Source organism: Triturus cristatus, chromosome 9 (assembly GCF_964204655.1).
Source record: "Triturus cristatus chromosome 9, aTriCri1.1, whole genome shotgun sequence".
NCBI classification, from domain to species: domain Eukaryota; kingdom Metazoa; phylum Chordata; class Amphibia; order Caudata; family Salamandridae; genus Triturus; species Triturus cristatus.
Genome location: NC_140592.1, coordinates 49,356,454 through 49,379,310, shown reverse-complemented (window position 1 = coordinate 49,379,310; position 22,857 = coordinate 49,356,454). Strand labels below are relative to the sequence as shown.

The window sequence follows — 22,857 nt, the reverse complement described above, 5'->3', positions numbered from 1 at the left end:
ATACAGAGGCAGGAAGTGTTGGAGGAAAAAGGCAAATGTGGAATCAAGTCTACACACCCTTGATGTTTGGCAAATGTAGCATTCGGTAGTACTGGCAGCGGGCTCATTAGAAAAACTCTGATCTCATGCACTTGTTTGTTAACATATTAAGCACTGTGTGTGGCATACCCTATATCCTACTTCTTGAAACTTCATCTGATGACACACATAAGTGGTTAGTCAAACAGTGAATTTCAGTTTCGTCCAAATTGTATAATAATCCGCGTGTACATTGCACAAATAAATATCTGAACATTTTTTCCATTCACTATGATTTATAATTTATGCTAAGCACAACTAAAACCCTTCTAATAACCTAGTTTTGTCTTGGGACAAATCACAAACCTTATCATTTCTTGTGGCTATACTTTGTGTCACAGTTGGGCCCTCTTGAAATGTGTCTTGCATTTGAAGTTATGGGTTCACCTGGTTATGTATTTATAATCTTATTCCTCTACATAAGACTTTTGTAGGTGTATGCAACATTTTGCTGACATTACATTTTTCTGAAATCTTTGTCGATGCAACCAGGACTAAGGTACTTTTGTTTAGTGGGACTCACTGTGTCCCTCTCTCCATTGTGGTCAGACTGAACTCTTGACTTTGTCCCGGGCAAGCGCGACCACATAACCCTCATAAGAGCTTATTGCTTCAAAGCTCTATTTTACAGTTTATTATTTAAACATTTATATCTCAAGTTCTACACATTGGATTTTTGTAATTTTGATCTTGTTCTGTTCATTAAATTGCGTTCTATATTTCTAATCAGGCTTGGTATTTGTTTGTGTGGTGTTTCACTGTTTTACTGTTTAAAGTGTTGCACAAATACTTTACACATTGCCTCTTAATTTAAGCCTGACTGCTCTATGCCAAGCTACTAGAGGGAGAGGGTGAGCACAGGTTAATTTAGTGTGTGTATCTGACTTACCCTGACTAGGATTGTGGCTCCTGCTTGGACAGGGTACATAACTCTGCCAACCAAAAACCCAATTTCTAACACATATATAATTTAAAAGCAGAACTCATTTAATTGAGTTGACATGAGTTCCTATGTGGTGTTATTTTATTTCTCTGCCTCCATTATTTTCACCACCTTGGCAGAGATTTCAGCACAGGCAAGATAGGAGTGGTGAAGGCGGCGTTTTTGTATTGGATTTTATATTAAGTAGTATGTACTACAAAACAAAGTTTGTGAATCAGGCCAAATACCTTCTTGCCTGGGGTAGACACCTACCACACTTTTACATTAGCAGGTGTTGTTTAACTAAGCAATTCAAACTTGTATGTTGATATCAATCTTTAAATTTTAAATTTGGAGAAGAATCCAATTCCACCAGAGTATCAGGTTTTTCACATTAACCTACAAAAATGTGGAATCAAGAAATTAACTACCACTATATCGTCATGGTAAGTATATAGAGGTCATTATGGATTTACTGTTCTTCACTGACATGGATATGTGGAGTTAAGAATGGGAAATCTATACTGACCTATGTACACTTACCTGACTAAATACTTATAGTCCATAATCTGCAGTTGCTAGTCTTCCAGGTTGATATTTATGACTTCAATGGTCAGACATTCATCAGTTGATAGAATTTCCTCTACTATGGAAATACTGTGATGAACTATATTCAACTCGTTGGCTCTCCCCCACTTTTAAAATTTCCTCCAGTAACCAGATGATTTCCCTTTACTATCCTTTTTAAAAAAGGCTCCATAGAACTTAATTTTGGCAGGGGCTAATTGCTCTGTGAAGGGCTTGGTTGTTGTCAAAATAAGAGGTTTTGAGCTACCAAGTAATATTTACACACAAAAGAATATACTGTGTGTGATGTCCTTATCGGCAGTTGATATATTTATTTAACTCAGCATGCTCTTGTCCAACTGTGAGGACCAATAGCTTTGAAGATAAGGCCTGCTTCTTCTATTAATATAGAGTTTTCCTGAGACATAGTTGTTTGCTATGACAATTGTAGTTTGTGACTTCATACTGCTGAGATTTGGGATTTAATTTATGTTTAATCTAAAATGTGAACATTTTGTGAGATAATAATGCATCTTCCACATACATCAATGAAACAATTTCAGTAAACACACTTTTTTAAAACAGGCTTTCTCCATGTATCGTCCGTAGATATGTGGTAATGGTTCAGTCTTACAGGAATGATGAAGATTGGGATTACAGAGACTGTGCAAACTATCTGTATAGTTCACAAGTTAGAGACAGGTGTGAGTATTACATGATGAAGGAAGAGGTAACAACGGCCAACTGTGTTTCCGTTGATTGAATGTACACTGTAAGGCTGCTTCTCTCACAGGCCTGGATACATTTGAAGACTCAGTTGCTGGTGCTGCTGTAGAAGTGAAATTCCACTCTCGAATATTATTTACCTTCTGTTAGAGGTTAGCAGGAAAAGGTTGTGAGAAGGCGATGCAAAGATGTCCTGGACATCTTTGCTCAAATGTTGTTCTGCATAGTATCCCTGAGTCGCTGTCTTTAAAACGTTGCGATACTCCACCCATGTGCAAATCCTGTCAGTGGTTGCAACATCCAGCTAGTTAAGATATCTGTGCTTCAACATTTAGAACCTTTCATGATGAGTTTTGTCTTGGGGGCGAGTCTTGGTTCCTCTCCCTCTGCTGGTTATAAGCAAGTGTCCTGAATGAAGTTAGGGTTAGAAAAAGTGAGAAGAGAAAATTACTGAATGTTTAAAAAAATGTTTATTATTAAAGACACAATCAAGTAAGTACATAAAATTATGCTGCTAATCGTTGTGCAAAAGTAATTTAAAATACACATGCTAAATCAAGAAATAACAAGGAACAACCAATCTTTGCATTATCAAGGGTACCTCCTTACCATAACAAAACATACAACCCAAAGTGACACCTTTCTATGCTCCTGCAGGACACCCAACACATCCCCCCCCCCCCCCTATAAACACCACTATAATGGTGAACAAAGCAAGACATGATAAGGACAAGACTTAAATATACAATGAAATTCGTTAAGAGGAGGTTAACCAACCTATCCACAGTAGTCATTAATCATTTAAGGGACACAAGACAGTTCTAAACATAATAGTCCTCACAAGTTTCCTGTATTTAATTAGGTTTGTACATTAAGTGGATTCAGTAATCCATTAATTGTTTCCCCATTCCTGCTGAGTACTCAGACATACTGCCAGGTCTCAATCGTATGCTTACTGAAAGATTTCCATTTCTTCTAAATAACCTTTTATACTATGTTGAACCTGGCGCTTTCAGCAGGGTCACCCCAGATTATTGCCTCCTTTTGCTGAACCTGTTGTTTTTGTTCACTTTTAGGACTCTACTCTTTACTCCTGCTAACCAGTGGCAAAGTGATTGTGCTCTACCTTATCAACATAGTATAATTGGTTTACACCTGATTGGTCCATTAACTTTACTTATAGGTCCCTAGTAAATGGTACTACATGTACCCAAGGCCTGTAAGTTAGATGCTACTAGTGAGCTGCAGCACTCATTATGCCACCCACTAAGGTAATACTGTAAAACATGTCTCAGTCCTGTCACTGCAGCCTGTGGTGTGGTTTCAAACTGACATTTCACCCTGGCAAAATAAAGTTTACCAGGTCTACACCTTCCCTTTTATTACTTATAACTCACCACTTAGCTTATAGGTCAGGGTGGATGGTATTTAAAAGGTAGTACATGTGTACTTGAGTTTTACATGTCCTGGCTGTGAAAAACTCCCCCAAATCATTTTGTACTGTGGCAAGGGTATCTCTCCCATGGAATAACACTGGATTCCCTTATTACACTTTAAAAGTGATAACTTCAGTGTGGGACCAGATAGAAAAATACTTTTTCTACTCATATGAATTTTGATTTAAAAAGCTCTTTAATGCTAAAGTCTGACATTAAGTTACTATTCTGAAAATGTAACTTTTAGAAAGTTGACATTTTTCTGCCTAAATCAAATGTGCCTTTCTGCCAGTATCCAGGGTCAAATGACTCAAAATGGCTTTGGGTGGTGTGATGTGTATTACTTCTAGATAGGGAACAAAAGGGCCTCTGGTGTGGGGAATGGTGTTCCTCTCCTGAGCAGGATGGCCTGGGTGGTTGTACTCAGCCCTTCCTGAGCTTCAAAGGGTATCCTGAGGGCTGTGCCAACCCCCTAGCTGACGTCTGAAGCTGCCTGATTCATCACTCGCAAATGCAGCTGACACCTGGGCCCTCCTGACCTTTGTTACCATAGACAGTTTGGAGTCAAACTCGGGTGAAGAGAAAGAGCTCACCAGAACCATTTTAGAGGTAGACAATGAGAGGGACTCCCACACACAGGCCAGCACTGTATATAAAAGTGGCACACACAGAACATCTCATCAGAACACTCATGGACCTATGGAAGATTCAGAAGAATGGGTGCCCTGCTGTCTGAAGAAGGAAGAGTGGACATGCTTGCTTTGAACCCAGAAGTGACTCCAAGGGTCAGTTGGCTGACCTGTTTGAGCAACAAGCTTCCAGGGGCCTTCCCTGCAACTGCCCAGCTAACCAGCACCAACTGAATGAATGAATCTTACATTTGTAAAGCACATCTGTCGCTCCGAATGGAGCATCCTGGCGCTGTGCAGCAATGGGAATAAAGTTCATAGCATAAATGAACAAAGTAAAGTAACCCATAGAAGAGAGAAGCACAAAGAGTCAGGGGCTGCAAAGATCTAAGGGCCATATGTAGGTAGCTAAATACCGGTCGGTAACAGCCGAAAATCGGTAAATTTCCCATTACCGACCGGTATTTAGGCAATTGGGATGTAGGAGGCTGGATTTAAGGATTCGGTAATTTACCGATTCGTTATTTTAAGGAATCGGTAAAATACCGAATCGGTAAATTACCGAATCCTTAAATCCTATGTAGGGAGCACTCAAGTGAGTGCATTTTTGTTTTAAGGATTCGTTATTTACCACCAACTACAGGTTGGTGGTAAATACCGAATACCTTTTAAAAAGCAATTTTGTGTTTTTCTAGAAATGCCATGTGGCAGATATACATGCCCTTAGGGCATGTATGTGCGCCACATGTGCACACATGCACGATTCAGGGGTGCAACAGGGTGACAATGTGACACCCTGCCACCCTTGAATATGCTCCCCCTATTACCGAATCGGTATTTACCGAATCGGTAATAGTGAAGGGCTTCCCATTCATTCCTATGGGCCTCCAGGCCCATAGGAATGAATAGGAAGGTATTCCTTATTACCGATTCGGTAAATACCGAATCGGTAACAACGAATATTACCGAATCGGTAAAATTTACAGATTTTTTACCTACATTCTATTTACCGATTCTTAAATACCGAATCGGTAAAATTCGGTATTTAGGAATCGGTAAATAGAAATTACCTACATATGGCCCTAAGTTTTCAGTTGTTTCTTAAAGAGAAGTTCTGAGTCAATGGATCTAAGATGCCTAGGAAGGAGATGCCACGCTCTAGTCCCCAGAACAGCAAGAGTTTTAACACCTTTTGCCTTGTACCTAAAGGTAGGGGGTTTAAGAAAATGTACTGATGAAGATCTGAGAGTGCGAGCAGTGACATAAGGCATACATTTGGAAGCTAATATTTTGGACCTGATGTTCTGAAGGCTCTAAAGGTAACTAGCAGGATTTTACACAGTACCCTTTTATGTATTGGCAGCCAGTGAAGAACTTTAAGAGCTGCTGAGGCCGAAGAGCGGTGAGGCAATTTCAGTACAAGTCGAGCAGCTGCATGTTGCCCTGTCTGTAGCTTCCGTAGCACTTGTCTGGAGGCACCTGCATATAGGCTATTACAGTAGTCTAATCTTAACGTAATTAATGCAATGGCCACTGTCTTTCTTGCTGTGCAGGGGATAAAGTAAAAGACCTTTTTCTAAGGTTTGATCAGTTTAAAACACATCCCTGCCACTGTGAGTGCATGAGGGCGGAAGGCGAGGGAGGCGTCAAATTACGCGCCAAGGTTTTTTACCAACTCAATGGTGTTGGGCGGGGGGAGCAGCCTCTGGCCACCATAATGCTGGATGGAAAGGGTTTGATTTCCCTACTACTATGATCTTTGTCATGTCTGTATTGCATTTAAGGTGGTTGGCTTGCATTCACCGAATGACTTCCTGTAGGCATAACTTGAAGTTGTACTCCGAGTCCGTTGAATCTTTGTCTAGGACTAAAATCACCTGCGTGTCATCAGCCTATGACCTTGTTTCGATATCAAAGGGTGATATCTATGAGATGAGTGGGACCATGTAGATGTTAAATAGTACAGGGCTAAGAGAAGAGCCTTGCGGTATGTCTGAAGTGATGGGTCGTTCCGTTGATAGATATGGTCCTAGAGTTACAGTTTGCCTACGGTCAGAGAGGAAGGATTTCAACCAGGCAAGATGGGATATGCCACAACTTTTTATGCAATGTAATAGTATGTCATGTGAGATAGTGTTGAATGCAACTGAAAGGTCCAACAAGATTAGCACTGCATTCTTCCAAGAGTCCAGTGTTAATTTTAAGGTATATGCAATTTCCAATAGTGCTGACTCAGTCAAAGGTTTAGGACGGAAGCCCGACTGTCGGGGGTGCAGAATAGTAGCCTCTTCCAGAAAATTTGCTTGTTGACTATTAACCAATTTGCTGGACCTACCTGAGCTCTTTGGCTGGCCTGTTACAGTCCTGATCCCCGGAAGGTGCATCACCAGTCCCTGGACCTTTGGCTGGCATCAGAGTGTCCTCCTCCTACTTCACAACTACCAAGACTGAACTACAGGTGAAAATCCAAATGTTTTGGGGTCTTGGCAAACATGAGAGGACTCTTCACATCATTAACAACTGTCTGAGTCTCCCACAAATGCAAAGCTCCAGTGGTGACCTGCTCTGAGCTCTGTCGACGAAACTTCTCATGGCTTTCGGCAATGCGAAGCTCTGGCTAAGTCTCCTCGCATGGGCTTGGACACTGAGAAGGTAAACACTTCACCGGGACAAGCCTGGTCTCTGTATTTGACCCGTGCTTCATCCCGGTCAGCCTGTACTTGTGGCTTTGACCCGGTCTAGTGAGACTAGATAACTCTGAGTGGCGCGTTGCGCTTTTTGCCACTATTTTCACTTGAAATTTAAAAAAATAGTAACTTCAGCTCTACTTTTTAGAATTTTGTCAGTTGGGTGTCATTTCATTTATCAAAATGTACTCTATTATTCTAAATTGGTTTGGGATTTTTCTAATGTTGTGTTTTCGCTTTATTACAGTTTGAGCTCTGCATAAATAATATAATGAAGGCCTACTAGCTACCCAGGAATCCATATTGCCAGCTTTCAAGCTGCATCATTACGTTTGTAACAATATACAGTGATTAGTATGTAACTTTAAGTTGTGTAGGTTCCAACATTCTCTTAACTTTAAATGGTATCTTTAATGTTTAAGTGACATAAAGCTCTATTCCATTTTTTGTATAATGTCCAGCCAAGAATTTATTGAGCCTCAGGAAAGACCTTTGTCTAAATAACAGGCCCCCTAGAAGGTCGAAATGCGTTGGTGTAATTTGCAAAGGCTGAGGGCATTTCCAGCATAAGTATAATAGACAGGAAGTCTTTGTTTTATAAACTCAATTTGAACTGTCTATGGTGACTGAAACGGGTGGATTTTTTGTCCCATCCTCACTGGGCCATTTGATATTTCATGTAAGACAAATAATAATATGGAATTAGTGATTATAGGCCATATTACGATGGCAGAGGAACTTCTGTCCATCCGCCATCGTCCCGGAGATGAGGACTGCCCGCCCATAAGGCTGCGGTCCCACATATGACATTACAATGCGGCCGCCACCACGGCGGCCGCAAGTGCCATGTTTTCCATTGTGGCGAGTGCTGCTGGCTGCAGCACCCACCGCAATGGAAACAATTCAAGTTTTGCTTTTCCCTGCACCAAGTGGCAGGCACCACGCGGTGCCAGCCACATGGTACAGGAAAGAGTAGGGGGCACCATAGGTGCCCACCAAGAGCAAAAACAAACTGCCCCTGGTCAAGGGGGACCCGTGACAGCCCTCCAAAGTTCATCACCGCCAGCCTTTCCATGGCGGGTAAACAGCCATGGAAAGGGGGGCGGGGATCCAGCATCATAATCACACCGGCAGTGCCTGCTACGCACCGCTAGTGTGCATTGTGTTCTGAGGGCCTCCACTGCCCCGACAGGCTCAAGGAGTCCATCTGATTTGTGGCGGTGGGACTTCCCAACCGCCACAAAACCGCCCACCATCAAAATATGACGGGCGGGATTTGGCGGGCGGGATTTGGCCCCTAGATTGCGGTAAACCCGCCTCCGGCAGCCTGTCGGTGGCGGGTTCACCGCGATCATAATCATGCCCAAAGTTCTGAAGTGTTTTATGGTGAACACCTATCTTTGTGATTTGGATACTTTTCTTTGTTATTTATCGTATTGATGTTAAATGCCTGAAAAATGTTTTTGATAATGTATTGTGTTATATCCTGCTTATGCTAATGCAATGCCATTCTACCACTAGTGGAATATTAATATGATGATGCTGTCAGAAGGTTGGGAATCTGCAGAGAGTAATGACAGTTGACTGGGCTGAGCTACCTGCTGGCTGCTCCTGGTGGGGTCTTTATCTGTTCTACTTATGGTCTCCCTCTGGTCTTGTTCTAATCTTCCTGTGATCTTGTACCATCTTCTAATAAACCTCTTTAAATCATCTCAACTGAGTGGACTTGATCACTACAGAATTTTGGCGACGATCTTGTAAAGAACCTGCTTCTGTCACTTCTTCAAGGACTTCAAGCAACTTAAAATAAAGAACCTCCTGCAACTCAAGTCAAGGTACCTCAACTGGCATCCTAACCCCACCAGTGACCTCCCATCGGTCGCCCACAGCAGTCTGCCAGTTGTTCCTTTGTGTCTGCGCAAGTGCTGTGCCCTCAGTGAGAGTAAGCCTGCCAACATCTTCAACGTCTTCGCTTTGTGCTGTGCCTTCATGTAAGGGTAAGCCTACTAACGTCTGGGGAAATGCTATGCCTTCAGTGAGGGTAAGCCTGCCTTTCAACAACGTCTGTCTTCAGTGCCACGCATCGTTGTCTACACTGTCTGGTAAAGAAGTATGCTGTTTCATATGTGTGCTAGCCAACCTTTGATGGAGACTGCCATTCCCACTTCGCTTCACACTCCTTACATTTATTGATGTTTCTTGTGCTTCAACCTTTGACAACTTCTTGTAATGTGGCTTACAACCTGCAGCCGCTCCCTTCGTGTGTGCCTCAAGTTAAAATTAGCATGAAATGGAAGCTAATTGATTTGTCCTCTGCGTTTAAGGGAAAAACAGTCTGCTGTGAAACGTTTTTTGTCTTGTTTGCTCTTGGGCCCGTGGACTCGTTTTGCCGCTTTGGGAGACAACCTGTTTAAGGGCACATGGATCGATTGAGGAATTGCCATCATTTTGTATATTGTAAGATTTCCTGAGTTTGTTATTTTGCATGAAGGCCGCCAGGTACGACAGTTATTCTAAGATTAAAATTTTGATTCAGCTCGCACATCTTACCAAGCTCGTGGAGTGGCACGAAGCAGCTACAGATCGCCATGACGTCTTCGTTCTTACGAAGTCTTAACGCTGCCGGTGAACACTCTGCAACAAGAGCGTGCCGTGAGCCACTCGGCCGGCGTCTCCTGAACGTGCGGCCATCTTAGGATTGGAAGCTGCAACAGGTTTGAGCAAGCTGTTTTGGATTGTACGCGTTTGTTCTTTGCCAACCACGTGCCGTGCGTGCAATAAAGTTACGCGCTTGTCATAAATCGGCACCAGCGACATGAGTGCAGGTCGTTTGACACCTCTTGTTTATTCATCTGTTTTCGTGACAATCTCAGGTGTGTGGATTTCACTTCGCCTTCAGATCACTCTGGACCTTGCTGTAGTTTGTGTGGTGAGTTACAAGCTCTTCAACATCATTGGGTGTCGCTTCTCCTGGATTGTTCCACCCGTTTCCAAGTCTCTGGGATCTGGTTCTTCTTCAAGTTCTTCTGTTTGGATTTCATGAATGCCTGTCCCTCATCTTTGCGCTGACAGGCACACCAGTGTCTATTACTTTATATTTTACTCATGGTGCTGTGTGATGATTCAGATGTTTTTGCTTGTACATGTTCTTAGACACCATTTTTCCTCACAAAGTCACATGTGAGTTGGCAGCAAAGTTTTCTCCAAATACTTGCAATTTTCAACGTTTGCGTTATTTTTGCAGAGTCCTTTTGCATATTGGGTGTTTTTTGACTTTTGTTTCTCGGGTGAGTAGTCGCTCACCGGCGTGTGTCACAGGCCTATGTCATTACATTTCTGCTTCTTTTACAAATGTTTTACCATGAGTTTATTGTTCTTTTTGCATGTTTCTTATCTCCTTACTCAGGGACTGCAATGGGTTTTAGTCCCATTTGCCAGCAATGGGTTTAAGTCCCATCTGCTCACTGTACTCTTGCACACAGTTTTATTTCAATTATCTTTACGTATCCCTACTTCATGAGGTTAGTCATGTGTTCCTACTCATGTATTCGGGTTTTTACCCGTACGTTTTCTAATGTACCTGTCTACAAGGTGCGTCTATGCAAAGGTTACAGTCCTTTCGCATGAATCAATTTGCGGGTTCTTACCCGTACGCTTTCAATTGTACCCGTCTACAGGGTGTACCCATGCAAAGGTTACAGTCCTATTGCAGTAGTGCGGGTTCTTACCCAAACGCTTACTGTTCTTACCATATGGGTTCCTACCCATATTTGGTTTTTTTACATATTGTCAACTTTACAAGGACTATGTTCATAGGGGTCTTAGCCCCATCTGTTACTGTTGTTTTGCCTTATATTTCTAGGGCGTGTTTTCGGGTTATAGGCCTCCCGAACCTCACATATAGTTTGAATTATTATTATTATGCACTGTTGTCTTTACATTATATTGCAAATTTTGTATTGATGATGGTGTTTCTGAAGGGTGAGGTTTAGCCGTATACTTTTCCTCATTTTCCTTGTTCTTTCTTCATTTCTGTTGTCTTCTTCTTCTCGTGTCTCTTGTGGATTCTGGACTTTACTTTGCTTTTCTGTCGTTTTTTAGGTCGAGGACCGTCCGGTCTGCCGAAGGCAGAACCGGAAGTCGGAGATTTAATGTTTTGGAGAAGAGGGGCTTGAACCCGCCCCTCTTCTCCCCTCTTCTCCATTGGCTGGCCTCTTGAATGCTGGCGAGCCATTGGAGAAGAGGCTTTGTCACTCCGAACAGGCCCTGTCCTTTTCGGATTCGGGGGCGTGTTTTTTCGTTACTTTTCTAATTATCTCCTCCAGCCAATGGCAAGAGGAGAGAAAAGCAAAACACGCCCCCGAATCCGAAAACGCCACTGCGTTTCTCCGAGGCATTTCTGCTCCGCCTCGGAGAAAGGCAGTGGTGTGCTTCTTTTTACCAATGGCATCGCTTCTTGTGCCTCTTGAAAGAAAACAGTTAAAGAGCGCACTGTGTGTGATGGCTCGAGCTTCTAAAGAGCCGGCTTTACTTCAGCAAAGTGCTCTGAAAACGATGTGCCCCGGGGCCTTGAGAGGGAAAGCGGCGAGACATCCTCTGCAGCCCCGACTTTGCAATGAACTCTTCAGAGCTCGAGTATGCGCGCTTTAACACTCACTTCATTCCTTGTTTGGAGGTGGTGGGGGCTCAGGGAGGGGCACGAACACAATTATCCTCACATGGTACCAAGAAACGAATTTTTTTTGGAGCCCTCGAGATAAGGATTCCTGGTCCTGCCTGCCAGAGGTGTTGGACTCGGCATCCAGCCTAGACGGGGTGTGACATGAAGCGGCCCACCCCGGGCCTACGGAGAGCCAAGGGGGTCAATGGGCAGAGCAGACACAGAGGGAGGCTTCCAGAGAGCCACGGGCCCACATGAAAGAAACCGTAGTGCTGCCAGGGAGCTAATGTTAGAACAGCACCGCAGCGCCCGAAAGCACAGGGGCAGCCGGGAATGCCTGGATGGGGGGGACTGACTCCCTCCTGCTCTTGAGGCCTTTCCAAAGCACTGGCATGCCATGTTGTCCCAGCGAGGCATTTCAAGCCTTCACAGTCACGCAAGACTGCCTCAGATCCAGCTCTCTCGTCTTTCAGTAGAGACACCTCACTGTTTGTGTCAGAACCCCGTTTCCTGCAGTGTGAGTGGGTGATTCTCACATGCCTCACCCCAGGAGACAAGGTCGCAGCTCCAAATTCAGGCATCGCATCTCTCACTTCCGCCTAATCTATATACAAAGAAACACAGGTAGGTACTGGTCCGCATAGTAACAGCAGCATCCCTGATGCACTGTGTTCTCTTGCGCAGCCACCAGCAAGGGGGAGGGCTGCCCGACAACGCTCTCGGTGTTCTGCGGCATACTTCCGGGGCACGCCGGGACAGCTTAGGGTTTGAAGGCGTATTCTAATAAAATGTGTCATCTTTGTTTTTTTTGCAAAGTACGACCCAGAGATTCTCGACGCTGTCACGTGCCGACACTTTGTTGTAGAAGTGGACGAGCCGCTGAAAGCTCCAGCCAGGCTCGAGCCTGATAGCTTGCCCTGGCTCAGCAGGAGGTCCTATTGGAACCTCGAGCCCAAAACGAGCCGAGCTTTCGCTGTAGGTGACGTGGGCAAGAGCCACAGCTCCGAGCCACGGAACAGGGCGAACAGATTCCAGTCGTGTCATGGGCTAAGCATCCTATGAATCCAGGCAAATCTCCCTGTACCAAAAAAAAAGGGTGAGGTGGCCTGTGTTCATTGTAAAGCGCTCTTATGTCCTTGGGCGAAGCTCTGCTGGGTAAAGCAACAGCATTAAAATGCAGATTGTGACAGTCACCTGTGGACGCATCTCACCCTCCGAGAGCTCTGGACAAAGCATTAACCTTTGATGTCCATAAAAGATGCCAATCTAGTGACTTAATTACTCTAGTGGGTGGTTAGGATGTTGATGAGCATTGCTTTGTTCTTTCAAAAATTACAATTTAGATTTTTTCAGACGGCATCATTAACCATATGACGTGCTCATCTGAGTGTCTAGATTCTGTTATACCAATCTTTTTTCAAAATAACTGAATTTTGCGCTCTGAAGTGTGCCTCAGATTTCAGGGAATCATCTAAAATATAAAAAGGTTCAAATGTTTGCTACCAAATCCAAACCATATGTCTTCGGACAAATACACATTCGGGTCTTGGGCAGTTCCAAAATGGGCTCTTTCTGCACATTTTTAGTTCAAGGGAGTGTCCATACTAATTTGAGAGTGATTAAGCTATTCACATTGTAAATAACAATGCCGTTTCTTTAAATGTTTTAAAAACAAAAACATAAACAAAAATACTGTCACGAGCAATGCCAATAGCTCTAACTTTAACAATGCCGAGACCGTTGCATTGTAAATGCTTGTCCTTCCTCTGGTTTGTCGCAGCCTGTAGCCCTGTGTTCTGTTAGTTTTCCTTTTTCAGCCCCATTTCATTCCTGTTCTAGCCAGTAGATGCGTTTTGGGGAAGTCTTTTGTGCTTTCTTTTATCCTTTTCTCTTACGTTGATGCTTCTTCGCTATTGTGTAAGAAGGGAGGATGGTTTCTATGTTTGATTTCTTGTTGCTCTTCTTTCTATTGTTGTTCTCACACTGCTCTTCTTTTGATGGATGTTGTTGGTCTTTGCTTATGTTTAATTCTTTTGCTTTCACTTTCTCATGTTCTCCTCTTCTGTTTCTAGCTTGTTGTTTTCCCATATAAGAAAGGGGGATATGTTATATCCTGCTTATGCTAATGCAATGCCATTCAACCACTAGTGGAATGTTAATATGATGATGCTGTCAGAATGTTGGGAATCTGCAGAGAGTAATGACAGTTGACTGGGCTGAGCTGCCTGCTGGCTGCTCCTGGTGGGGTCTTTATCTGTTCTACTTATGGTCTCCCTCTGGTCTTGTTCTAATCTTCCTGTGATCTTGTACCATCTTCTAATAAACCTCTTTAAATCATCTCAACTGAGTGGACTTGATCACTACATATTGTTATAATTTTTTTGGGTGGTTGAGCTACATGTTGTCACTTTTTGTTAGGTCAAATACTTATAATTTGTTATCACCTTCTGAAGTCTAATTAACACTACACTATACTATACTACTATCCTCATCATTTTCTTGATTGTAGTGAAATATTTTTCATAATTAAAAGTTCTCATAGTTTTTTCAATAAGCGTTGTGGGGATGTTTCTGTGTACACGTGCAAGATAATAGCAACATGTTTTTTGAATAAGACAGAATGTTTTTCTGAAGACAAGGGCCTGAAGTAGTTATGTGGCCTTTAGAAATGAATGTTATATCTACCGTCAATGGGGATAATATGTTGTTGCTAATTTAGAATAAGTACTTTACACATTGCCTCTAAGTTAAGCCTGACTGCTTGGTGCCAAGCTACCAGAGGGATAAGTACAGGTTTATTTGGTGATGTTTGTGGCTCACCCTGACAAGGATTGTGTTTCTTTTTTGAGTAGGTATCTTAACCCTCTCAACTAATAACCCAGTTTCTTACATGCTACATCCAAGGATTTCAGAATCAACATTCTACTATCCAGATACATTCTATGAAGAGATTAGTCATGATGTAAGTGGAACTCTGTAGGAAGAATGTGAAATAATAACCTCAGGAGCTACAGAATTCCCCCCAGTAGACTTCCATGTTGCCACAGGATTGAACATTTGGGACAGTTGTCTTCTGTATCCACTTTTTCAATGCTTCTGGCAGGTTAAAATCAATCATCGTTGCTTGGTTGTACATGTAAAGGCAGCATTTTGTGGAGTTTTTCGTGAAAATGGGGGAAGGGGGGGTTTAGTTAAATAAAACTGTCAATTCTTTTGAAATCATAGTAATCCTAGAGTCCGCATGCATGGAGGGACAGAATGTTCCATCTGAGTCTCACATGTCTCAAAGGAAGTTGAGTTTTCCTGGTTTGCTGGGGCAAAGTCAGTCTGATGTTAAATTGACAACAATAAGCGTTCCTGTTAGATACAAATCATATTTAGAGTCAAGTACATGTCCAGAGATCCTACGCCACACCAACACGCAAGCCTTACATGTATAGTTACTGCTGAAACACCGATGCCAACACCTACACACACACTGCTGCACACTAATTACTAATACCCAAAAATATTGTAGCACATTTACAAACTTAAAATACACACAAATGTAAGAAACAAACAGGTACTATCTCTGCATGTGCCCAGCATTCCAAGGCGGCTTCTGTCACACACAGATCTCACACTGACACTCTCTGTCTATTGTCAGATATGTAAACAAAACACTTATTTCTAATGAATATTTTCTTACACTATTTCTTTCACACACAGATTATACAGACACTCCAGAAAACTTCCCACTTCGCATATAGCAAGAGAACCACATACAAGCACACCCATAAACATATATTTCAAAGGATGTACACATAATCATCACAAAAAGATAAGCATTGGCAAAGCCAATAGGGATTTCCCATAAACCTATTGGCCTTGACAAGGCTTTAATAATATGTCTGTTAAGACACTAAAATAGTGGGATACACAGGTTGGAAGTAGATTATCTGGTGCCCATCAATATTCTGAAGCAATTACATTTTGAACTATCAGCTCTGCGTTCAGAGCAGGAGGTGAGTTGAGAGAACAGGCTCAAGTTCACTCTGAGAGCCAGAACAGAGAAGTGTTTGAGATTGCTTACGTTAGCTCAAGGTCTTTTTAAAAAAAAAATATTTTTTATTGTTTCGATCAGGAAAACCAAGAGAAACAATGTTACAAAGAGAAAGAGAATAAAGAACAGAAAAAAAATGTCAAATGATCACTGCAGATTCCACAAATTACTAAAGACGACTATATATCCCATAGTACAAGGTAGAAAACACGGAGAGTTACAGCTTCTACTTTAAATCTCATCAGTTTCCCAAATCGGACCCCAAACCCGAAGACCTCTTTTTTTAGCTCTTTTCCCTTTACAATTATAGAGTGCCTTCTCTAAGTTAAAAACATGATGAAATCTTGCATACCATTCCTGAAAGGAGGGTGGTTCAGCATCCTTCCAGTGAGTTGCGATAATTAAACGAAAAATGGCAGAAGCCATGAAATAAAAATAAACTTGGGAGGAATGCATATATAAGTTATCATCAATCCCAATTAAGATCAAAGTAGGAGTTAATCGTGCTAGGCCACCTGTGACTTGATTGAGAAAATTCTCTATTTTTAGTTTCAAAATATCAAGCTGGTTACACCCACTAAACATGTGAATCATATCTGCCGGGCCCTGATTGCATCTAGGACACCGATCGGTTTCCCTTTTCCCCCATCTAAACAGTTTAGCAGGGGTATAATAAAGCCTAAACAGAGTTTTAAAGTGTTGAGCTTTAAGGTTAGCTGCGCGAAAAAATTTTTTTGACAAATAAAGGGACCTACAAATGTCCACGTCTGGATCCCCCAGCAAACCTGCCCAAACGCTTTCTGAGCTGGCAATATCATCTTGGTTGGCATTCAACATAATTAAATATAAATCTTTTACCCGTGGCTGCCAATCAAGTATCGGAATATTATCCAGTTCAGTTATTTGGGCCATTGCTAATTTAATAATCTCCCTGAATTGTAAATATTTAAAAAAGGTCTTGGTTTCTACCCCAAATTGGGTTTGAAGCTCTTCAAAGGATTTTAGCTCAGATTGCTCAAATAGATCCCCGATTACATTTATGCCAGCCTGTTCCCAAGTTTTCCCTAGATTATCGTAAAATAAAGATGGGAACATGGACGAGCGCCATATAAAATGATACCTGTGCAGCTTAGGGATTCTCAGAAGTTTACTTGTTTTATTCCAGACATTCCAAGCGGTTCTAATAATTTTAAACCGCGTTTTTTTATAATAGCTCCCCTCAAGTTGCCTTAATAAAACACCTGATGCGAGATCCCCTAGAGCCAGCTCATAAATACAGGGAGGAGACTCCCTGCTATGAATTGCCGAAATAATTCCTATTCCAGTTTCAGGCCGAAACTGACTAATCATTTGCTGCAAAGTTACAGCCCAAAAATAATATTGCATATGGGGGATTGCCAAACCGCCACGATTTTGTGGCAAAGTCATCAACTTTATTGATCTTCTGGTCTTTTTATAGCCCCAAATAAACTGAGAATATCCCTTCAATTTTTCTAAAAAACTCTTTGGAGGGTTCAATCGGGATACATCTGAATAGATAAAACATTTTTAGGGAACATAGTCATTTTAATGGCATTAGCACGTCCTATAATAGAAATGTATAATTTATCCATTCGCTTTAAGTCAATGCTAATCTTAGTTAACAACTGTGCCAAATTAATGTCCCAAATAGTTCCTACCGCCGCATTTATATTTATCCCTAAGTAAATAGCCTCCGAGGACCTCCGAGCATCATAGAACTGGGCATTATTAGAGCAGACAATCTTGGTTTTAGCTGTATTCAGCCTGTAGCCAGATTGACTACCGAATTCTGATGCCAAAGCCTCAATACGAACCAAAGCGGCCTGGGGGTCAGGGGTAACTATGGCGATGTCATCCGCATAGGCTAACACTTTGGTATTAAATCCCCTAACCACTATAGGTTTGATAGCCTGATCGTTGAGCATCGCTCTAATTAAAGGATCTATATACAAAGCAAAAAGAATCGGGGAGCATGGGCATCCCTGTTTCGTGCCACGTGCGATCTTAATTCTCCCGGATTCCATCCCCATCAGTTGTATTTTTGCGTAGGGTTGTATATACATGGCCTTTATAGCTGCCTGAATACGGGGACCAAAACCATTAGTACTTAAGATCTGCCATAAGAAAGCCCACTCAACCTGATCAAAAGCTTTCTGAGCATCTAATAAAATCAAAGACATTTGACCCCCCGTCTGTTCGGTGATATCGAATAAAGAGATCACTCGGCGAACATGGTCTTTTCTACAATCAAGGATTTCAGATCATTTGTGAATTACCAGAAGCACATCTTCAACAGAGACACTTAGTATATTCAATCAATCAATCAATCAATCAATCAATCAATCAATCAATCAATCAATCAATCAGTTGATTTGTAGAGCTCTACTTGACACCTGTCAGGTGTTCAAAAGTGATTCCCTCTAAGGTTTAATTTCTTCAAGAAAAACCCACATGCCAGCAGCAGCCACACAACTACCCTTGAGAAATGGTGGAAATAAGGGGAGCAGTGGAAGTGATTTGTCACCCTCAATGCTCTGCAGAGATTAACATCTGGAACCATTGGCTCCACACTCAGAGTAGAAGAGTTGAAAGTACACACCAATGTTGCCCTTTTAGCTACAACAGAAGACATTGAGATCTCTTAAGTCAACAGAGTGTCTTTACTCAAATCATGGATTCCAGATTGCTTGCATCTTCAACTGGTGCTCCTGCCGCCATGTTCATATTTGTAAGTACTTGCTGTAGAGGTTTAATTTTTGTGAACTGAATATCTTTGGAAACATAGAAACCTTAATATATAAGAACAGTCCCCAATTTATCATCAAATGTCCACTTGCAGGAGTTCTTTTTATTGCTTGATGATTAGGAGCTTCCTCGTTCAATGAATATCCAGTGCATGAGTTCCACTGCAGCCACGAGAAAGGCTAAATAGGGATGTATCCAGTTACTCTATGTGTCTGAAGTTTCTAATATGTGTTGTTTCCTTTTTCCACAGTGTGTTGTTTTTTAAAACTTGCATTAACAAGCATCCATTTGTTAAAATAATACAAATGCTGGTGAAAGAAGGCTTCTGTGGATGCACATCTCTGAAAGTTCTCTCTTATTTTACCAAACCCATTCAAAGATGGCTGCAGCTGACATCTTTGAATTGGTTTGTGAAAATAATACAAACTCATTCACAGGTTCCCCCAGTGTGTGCATGCATGAGCACTCATGGGTGCAATGGAAAGAAAAGAAATTAGATGAATGACTGTCCATAACACAGCTGGGTTCTAAAACTTACACACATACATTGGAAAGAGGGCCCCAGGCAGCGGAGAAAGGGAAAGAGGGGAGTATTAAAAAATTGGTGGGGTCGGGAAAGGCTGTTGAAGCAACAGACAAGCTGGGTGGGTGAGGGAATGTGGAAGCAACACAGAGCACAGCTGGAGAAGAAGCATGTAGGAGAAGCAAGAACCACATGGACTCCCATAGAGTGCTTTCAGTAAAAGGAAACAGTGGTTTCACTGAATGCAAGCTAGGTCAGCAGAGGAAGGATACAAGTCAACCAGTCAGAACACTGTGAGAACAAGATGCTCCTGTGTGGGACACAGACATGAATAGGGAGGAAAGCCATTGAATCAAAGGCTATTAGTGGTATAGGCTAGGACCGCAAGATAAGAGGTGTGTATGCGAAGGGTGAAAAAGCTTATATTTGAGGCAGCTGATGCGGGCAGATTATAAGAATGTTGGTGTCTTTGAATCAGGAGATGATGCTAGAATATTTGGAGTGATAAGTTGCAACGTATTTTACAATAAACACTAATGCACAATACTCTGCAGGCCAACAACTGGTGCTTTGTACGAAGTGGCCACATTTGGTTTCTCTGGTCAACGTGAAGCATTTGATCTGTGCATCCCTCACTTGGCTCATGTTCACTGTGGTCGAGTTCAAGTAAACCCTGCTTCCCTCAAGAATATTGCCAGCTGTGGAGGGGGCTCTTGGCAGACCAGTGGCCTGGTCCATTCTCAGCTAAACCCAGGTTATCCAAAGAAGACATATAGTAAACTTTATGGTTTGCAAGGGTGCAGAAAGCAATCTTATCGGATAAATGCTGAAGGGAAATATTTGAGTTCAGGACAGAGCCATGCTGACAGTCCATACTAGTCAACTACAAATTATCACAGACCTAAAGAAAGACTGGATTCATATACATTTCCCATTTGATTCTAAGAGGCAGGATGGTGATGGCAGTCGTTGCCTAAACATGTCTATCCAAGATTCCTTTTGGACCCATGTGGGCCTTCTTGCAATGAATGAAGATAAGTACTCAATAGAGCGGCATCGGTCTCCTCTGTGCCTTGCACGACCACTAGTTAAGTCTTTCTGTTCACAATCGATCAGAAATCTGCTTTCCACATCTAGGACAAGAATCCCCCTCGCTTGGATAATATAGTACTTCTTGTGACCTCTCTGCACTGTATTGAGTGAGAGTGGGAGTGGTGGTGCTATAACAAACCTTCTTCCTCCTTGTGTTTCCTTAAAACTAGGAGTTACTCTTGGTTGCAAGCTACTGTGATGGAAGTTTATAATCAAGTGACAGGAAGTCTGACAGAAAAATAAGAAAGTCTTACTCCCCAGACAGCTTCACAGACATTTGAGATGTCCATGCACAAGATTCAAGCCCAGAGCACGGCAGGAGATGTCACAAAAGGGAAATCAGGGACTACCGAGGAGAAAAGCACTTTAAAATCTGTGAAGAGAATAGCCATTTAGTGCTGATGGCCCTAATGCCTCTATAGGTGGTTTAAAAGCTGATATACATTGGACAATGTTATACTGGGAGCAGGTGCGAGTTCTAGTCTCCCAGTGAATTTGGCATCGGCCTGTGATGTCAGATAGAAGGTGAGGGAAACCTTCAGTACCATGGAAGTGTCCCTCAAGCTTCCACCACTGAATGTAAAGCCAAGTGGAATGATTGGGGCAAGGTTAGCAAGAATCTAAAGATACTTACATTGGTTTCTATCTGCTGGCTGTGGGTCCGTGAAAGGTAAGTGACCGCGTCATGAATGGAGGCGAAGAGCTGAGCCTTGGTGATGGTTGTACTGAAGAAATTTCCCATCTCCAGCTCATGAATGACAGAAGCTGTGAACAAAGGAGAAACATGAGTTCACTTCAATGAGCAGCAGAGAACAAAGCAGGTGATTTCCGAAATGCAAAGTACTGGGTAGGAATAATGAACAATGCATTAATAAATATTAAGACCTGATTAGAATGAGCCGTGCCATGGCACTTAAACAGAGCAGGAGCCACAGGGGGGCACACCAGTCTTCCTTAATGGCTTCCCCCGCCCGAATGCCACTAGTACAGACACGGCCTTGTAGATCAAGAGATGGTGCTTGCGAAGTAAGGGATTATCTCATGTTCTAACATATCTAGCCTGATAGACATGTCAGGTTAGATATGACCTGACCTGGTCATATCTGACTGATATGCCACATGTGATATGGGTCAAATATTATATCTGCCCCATATCTAACCTGATATAAATACTGCATGTGTGCTACAGAGCAAAATGCCCTCAAACATTTAGAAAATAACCAATATGTTCTTTCTGTTTTGTACTGCTTTTCTATTTACACAGAAAAGAAAGAAAATGGCAGGACATTCTACCAAAGGAAAATGCATGTGTAATAAAGAGGACAGGATGCTTGTCACATTTGTGACAGAGTAACCTATCCGCCGAGCTCAAATCAGGCCACAGGATATGAATCTGATAGCCGAATAATTTATGCCAAAATGTAATCTAGGTAGTAAGGAACTGTTTGCTCCTGGGTTAGGATTTTGTCTTAAATTTGACTTAAGACGGACTTAAGACAGACTTAAGACAAACTTAGGACAGACTTAGGACAGACTTAAGACAGACTTAAGATGGACTTAAGACAAAATCCTAACTTTACTACTACTAAATGCCTTCTGTGAATACCAAAAGTAGTAAGTTTAGGATTTTGTCTCAGATTACTTCTGTGAATCGGGCCCACAGTGTTAGTCCATCACACTATATCATTTGTCATCATCAATACTTAAGTATCCCAATGCATTTCAGGACTGCCCTTCATCAGCGGAGTATCTCCTCCATGGCGATAAAACGCTCCGCGTAAACTCAGCGTGTGAACTGGACTTTTTTTCGCCATGGAGCAGATAGCCCTCATCAAATAAATGCAACTGCCCCCCCAATTTAGCTGTGATTCAATCCAGCAACATAATAAGTATGTCACACACCAAATGGTAAATAATAAAAGAAAACGTTGTGGTACAACACAAATGTTTAACATGGGATTTTTCTTCAGTTGCTTCTGCTTTGCCAGTACTTCAGAGCATGACAAATTGCAACCGATGTGAATCAATGCCTAGCTTAAGATCTTTCAGTAATATGATAAAATTGAAGCACATTTGCTTACCACTGCAGCCAACAAGATACACATCAACTTCAATTTCATTGAACTCTTTAAAAATCTAAACAGATAAAAATGTGTATACAATTAAGATACAATTACACACTTCATTTGCACATACATTTGACCAACACCAAATTTATATTCCATCAGATTACGAAGAGACTGGGTAGGGAGGATTGCCCTTCTCCTAGTGCATTCTCTAAGATAACATATAATTATGTAAAAATAACACACCAATCACATATCAATACTTACTGGTGTATTAAATATTTCACCAAATTTATTTTGGACATCGCCATATTAATGATTGCATTATTATATTTGACCTAATTTAGGCATTTTGTATCGCACAAATGGGTCAACTTCCTGGCACTTGAGTGTACATGGAAACAGAGTAAAAGTGTAGGAATTCATGAAAGAACAGCAGAGTTCAGGAAGCAAACAAATCAGCAGGAGACACCATATGCATCATCCACCAGGGTTGTAAGCATTTCTAGGAGACTCAGGATTTGTATCGTTAGTATCGAGACACACCACGTATATATGTGGGTTCAAAGTAAATGACAGCAGCGATTCAGTCTTGGGTTTCACTTCAGCTGTCCATCCATCGGATCTGCCTGCCCTTTCAATGTCAAAAGCTTCTTGAAATTC

The 22,857-nt window shown here is 42.0% G+C and overlaps 1 protein-coding gene across 3 annotated transcripts in view; it reads right to left on the bottom strand.

Annotated features, from left to right (window-relative positions):
- Positions 1–301: 301 nt before the first annotated feature.
- The window catches only part of SLC26A6 (solute carrier family 26 member 6), a 209,031-nt gene continuing 186,475 nt past the window's right edge, over positions 302–22,857 (bottom strand). For 2 of the 3 annotated variants that reach the window (XM_085624367.1, XM_085624369.1), the window contains 3 exons: positions 22,210–22,264; positions 20,763–20,893; positions 765–2,701 (listed from right to left, as the gene is read on the bottom strand). In XM_085624367.1, the coding sequence (XP_085480493.1) occupies positions 2,687–2,701; positions 20,763–20,893; positions 22,210–22,264 (201 nt within the window). In that variant the 3' untranslated portion in view covers positions 765–2,686. Of the gene's footprint in view, positions 2,702–20,762; positions 20,894–22,209; positions 22,265–22,857 lie in introns of all 3 variants that reach the window. The other variant, XM_085624368.1, reaches the window with a different exon arrangement.